General features: G+C 37.7%; 1 protein-coding gene across 1 annotated transcript in view; it reads left to right on the top strand.

The window, feature by feature from the left end:
- The window catches only part of FAM117B (family with sequence similarity 117, member B), a 139,796-nt gene that overhangs the window by 75,291 nt on the left and 59,856 nt on the right, over positions 1-4,649 (top strand). Inside the window, exon 3 of the mRNA XM_006862028.1 lies at positions 2,559-2,710. Coding sequence (XP_006862090.1) covers positions 2,559-2,710 — 152 coding nt within the window. The remainder of the gene's footprint in view (positions 1-2,558; positions 2,711-4,649) is intronic.

Below are 4,649 nucleotides of genomic sequence, written 5' to 3'. Positions count from 1 at the left end.
GCCAGCATTTATTGTCTTCTCCATTTTTCATCTTTGCTGTTATTGTTGGTGTAAGATGATATCTCATTGTTGTTTTGATTTGCATCTCTCTAATGGCTAGTGATCGTGAGCATTTCTTCATATGTTTGTTGGTTGCCCTGAATGTCAATGTTTGTTAAACCCTACTGCTCTTGTCTAAGTTTCAATTTCCTTCTTTCTGTGATGCCTTCCTTTAAATGATTGCAAAAATTGTGTGGGAGTATCATCTGACCACCTATGATTTCCCAAAGGGGAGGAGGAAAATCACAGCTACCTTCAGCCCAACGCTGGGTCCTTTAAGGCGGAGGTCAGACATGTCTCCACCCTCCAACCTCTTCACCAGTTTGCCACGGCACTTTTTACTCTGGTGAATTTAATAATTTGTTGCAATGGCCACACAGACCTCACAGACCATACTCACGTTTATGGAGTTTATTATGGAAGTAGCAGGTTACAGATTTGGATCAGGAGTGCTCAGGATATAGGTCTTTGATCAGGTCAGCTTCCTCTCAGCCCTAGGTACACCCTTATGGTCCTTTGACTCTGTGGTCCCTTGGCCTTTGCTCTACTCTAGCAAGTGTTATATTTGTTTGTTGTTGTTAAGTGCTATTGAGTTGGTACCAATTCAGAGTGACCCTGTATAAATTTTCTAAGGATTGAACCAGTCACCTGAGGTTAGCAGTCTCTAGTGCCTATCCTAAAGCTCTCTTAATTCTGCCAATTATGTGCCTAGAGGCCTCCCACTCCACCAGTAAGCCTTGGTCTAAAGGCAGTCACAGTGTAACATCTCTGTCTCTTGGATTGAGGAGGTTCAGTACAGGGATCTAGGGTTTGAAGGACATGCTCCATGCTTGGCTCTTGTTTCTTAATGGTAGTGAGATTCTCCTCCCTTCCCTGTAGGATGGCTCATTTTAAGCTTAGCAGTGTGGCAAAACTGATCAATTCCCACGTTAGAGTTCCATGCATCTTATTTTTGTGGTCCCAACCCTGCAGTGATTCTGTGTACCTTATTTACCTTATTAGCAAGCTACCCAGTCCCCTTGGTGGGTCACAAGTACCTCAAATTTACATAGTTCTGCCTACTCATTTGGTGGGAGTTACAGAGACTATGGCTAAGTAAGGTCTTACTGAGTAATTCACTGCAATGCAGTGATTTTTGTAGAGTTTCACTGCATAATAAATATTCTTAGTGTTCATCTGAGAATGAGTTTATTTCATTCTACATCTTGAATTATTGTGTTTCTTTGTATATAAGTCTGTTTTGTAGCTCACTAATACTCTATTAAGCTGTGCCTAGTCTTCTGTTGAACCTATCCATTGAGTTTTAATTTAAGTGAATATATTGTTTATTAACAGAAGTTCTGTTTGTTTTTATTTTTATTTTTTCATGTCTATTTGATCCTCCCCCCGCCCCCCCAATATACATGTACAAGGATCTCTGGTAGCATAGTGGTTACGAATCAGGCTGTGAACTGCAGTTCGCAGTTCAAAACTACCAGCTGCTCCGTGGAGTGACTTATGAGCTTGAACTACCAGCTGTGCCGTCGAATCGGTTCCGACTCATAGCGATCCTGTACAGGGTTTCTGAGGCTGTAAATCTTTACAGGAGCAGAAAGCCTCATCTTTCTCCCACGGAGTGGCTGGTAGTTTCGAACTGCTGACCTTGCTGTTCACAGCCCTATTCATAACCACTACGCTACCAAAGCTTCTTGCTCTATTGCTTAAAGATAAGATACTCAAATGTTAGACTAAATTGTAAAGGAGCTGGGCTTTTTTATAGGAGTCAGTGAAGGTTTCAGTCCTGGTGTGCCTTTTTGGGTTAATATGCTGGACTGGACTGCAAGGTCGGCAGTTCAAGCTCATAAGTCACTCCTCGGAAAACCCTTTACGTAAAGGGTTGCTATGAGTTACAACCGACTCAATAGCACCTACAACAACAATAACAACAATGAAGGTTATTTATCCTTAAATGAGAGCTGTATGATATGACATGAACTATTAAGAAATAATAGATGTTTTGCTAGTTTCTCCCAATGGTAACATTTTATAAAGTTGTGTAATATTACAACCAGAAAACTGCCATTGGTACAATCCACTGATCTTATTCAAATTTCCTCAGTGTTACTTACATTAATTTGTATGTATATGTGTCTGTGCTAAATTATATGTAGTTTAATCTCCCATATGTTTGAGTATACATTTTATTTTAATACCACAAAGGTCTCTTATGTTTCCCTTTTTATAACCACACCTACCTCTCTCCTGCCTCCTCACCCTCTTCCTTCATCCCTAACCCTTGGCAACCACTAACATTTACTCTATTTCTAAAATATTTTAAATTTAAAATGTTAAATACATACCTGTAAACTTTAGGGTTTGGCTATTTTCATGAGTCCCTGAAGATTTATCCAAGTTATTATGTGTAGCAATAGCTGGTTCTGTTCTATTAGTTATTCTTTATAATTTAAAACTCAGAATCTGCTTTGTTTCCTTCCTAATCTTTTTTTTTTTAATAATAAATATTTTTATCTTAAACCTAGGTGACAAAGCACGACCACCTTCTTCAAGCCCTTCCAGTATCATCCGCCGTACTTCCTCTTTAGATACACTTGCTGCTCCATACCTTGCAGGACACTGGCCTCGTGATAGTCATGGACAAGCTGCACCCTGCATGAAAGACAAAGCTACACAGGTAAGGTTCATTACAGTTCGTATCCTAATGTGTTTCACTCTGAAGCCATTTTTCACAATATGATTTTTTCTACTCTGTGATCAAATTCTTAAAACATTAGCGTTATTAGAATTACTTGAGAAGCTTGCTAAAAGCACACATTCCCAGGCTTTACCTCATATGTTCTATATTAGGGTCTGAGCATGTATATTTGAAGTAGTCTCCAAAGTAAATCTGATACAGATAATTTATGCACATACTGTTCTCTACTAGTTGTTCTTGATAGTTAATTTAGAATATGCTACTACTGTAGTGGTTACGAATTGGGCTGCTAATCTCAACGTCAGCATTTAGAAACTACCAGCTGTGCCGCAAGAGAAAGATGAGGCTTTCTGCTCCCGTTAAGATTTACAGCCTCAGAAACCCTGTGCAGGGTCGCTATGAGTCAGAACTGACTCCACGACACACTACAACAACATTTTACAGATGAAAAAATTTAAGGTCCAAGATCATATAGCCAGTTGGGTACCACATCATAGTTAGTGTACTTCAAAGCACTTAACCACAATTGCATTTAAAATTTGTGTCAACATTTATTTAGTGTTTCTCATGCTTACTAGAATGTGATTGCCATGAAGACATAAACTGTGTCTGATTTGTCCACTGTAGTATTTCTAACCATAAGATATGATACTGAATCTGACATAGAATAAGTACCCGAGAAGTATTTGCAAAGGATTGAAGGAGTGGAACAGTTAACAGCCGTAATTGCTAATGAAGAATGAAAAGCATTTAAAGATTTAAAAGATTCTCCATACTAGTTATTGAAAATCAGCTACAGCATATCTCAATTTAGACTTACTACATTTATATCACTTATGTTTGCTTGATCCCAGTGTTTGATAAAAGAATGGACGTTTACAGAGTCAAGTTAAATGTATTTTGGGGGTATCTTTGGGATTTGCACATTAGTTTCCAAAATTCTAAGTATTCTTTTTGAGCATAGCTGGTTTGCTATTCTGATACTTTTGAAGGTGAGTCCCATATTACTACGGCAGATGCCTGGGATTTGAGATTACGTTGAGGTTTATATTCTAATTCTAATGGCAATTACAAAAATTTAACTGCATAATATGTACTTATCAAAAGTAACCGAAGAATCCTACGAATTCTGAAATTGCTCAAAATCTGTACCTTGCTGGGTTTTAGAGGGTGTAGGAATGGAAAATGAGTATTCTTTACTTGCTGTGTGCTTAATGGACATCTTCCATATAAATTGAATCCACATGTTCTATTTAAATTCCATTAACCATTTCTACAGAGCTTTATTTCCCTTCTAGTTTCAGGCTCAGATATTTTGTTATATTAGTAAAGATACACAATTTTATAAGCTATTAAAAACTTCTTGATCAGTAAATCTTCATAGCAACTTGCTATAACCTAGTTTTGAATGCATTAAAGTACAAACTGTATACTTTCTTCAACTTCTTCTAAATGTTCCCAAACTGGGACTGTTAAAAGATGCGAATACAAAGAGAATTTATAATTGTCATATTATTACTCTTGTTTGAAAATTTCACCTGCAGAATCTCCTATGGAATAACAATGCAATAGTAGCTGGGCACTCTAATCTTTCATTTACATTTTAGTTTCCCCATCTTTGGCAAGTAAATTTAGAATGAGCATTACTAATAACAACCACTCATCTATCAGTTTGTCATAGTGTGGTGTCTTGTGTGTTGCTGTGATTCTGGAAACTATGACATCGGTATTTTAAATATCAGCAGGGTCACCCATGGTGGACAGGTTTCAGCTGAGCTTCCAGGTGAAGAAAGACTAGGAAGTAGGAGAGACAGGCTACTTCCAAATATTTAGTTACTGAAAACCATATGAATAGCAATGGAACATTGTCAGCACCAGATTATTAAATTCTGAAACATGATGAGGAGCACCAGAATAT

The sequence above is a fragment of the Chrysochloris asiatica genome, unplaced genomic scaffold (genome assembly GCF_000296735.1).
Source record: "Chrysochloris asiatica unplaced genomic scaffold, ChrAsi1.0 scaffold00045, whole genome shotgun sequence".
Classification (NCBI taxonomy): domain Eukaryota; kingdom Metazoa; phylum Chordata; class Mammalia; order Afrosoricida; family Chrysochloridae; genus Chrysochloris; species Chrysochloris asiatica.
This window is presented reverse-complemented; position numbering and strand designations above follow the sequence as displayed.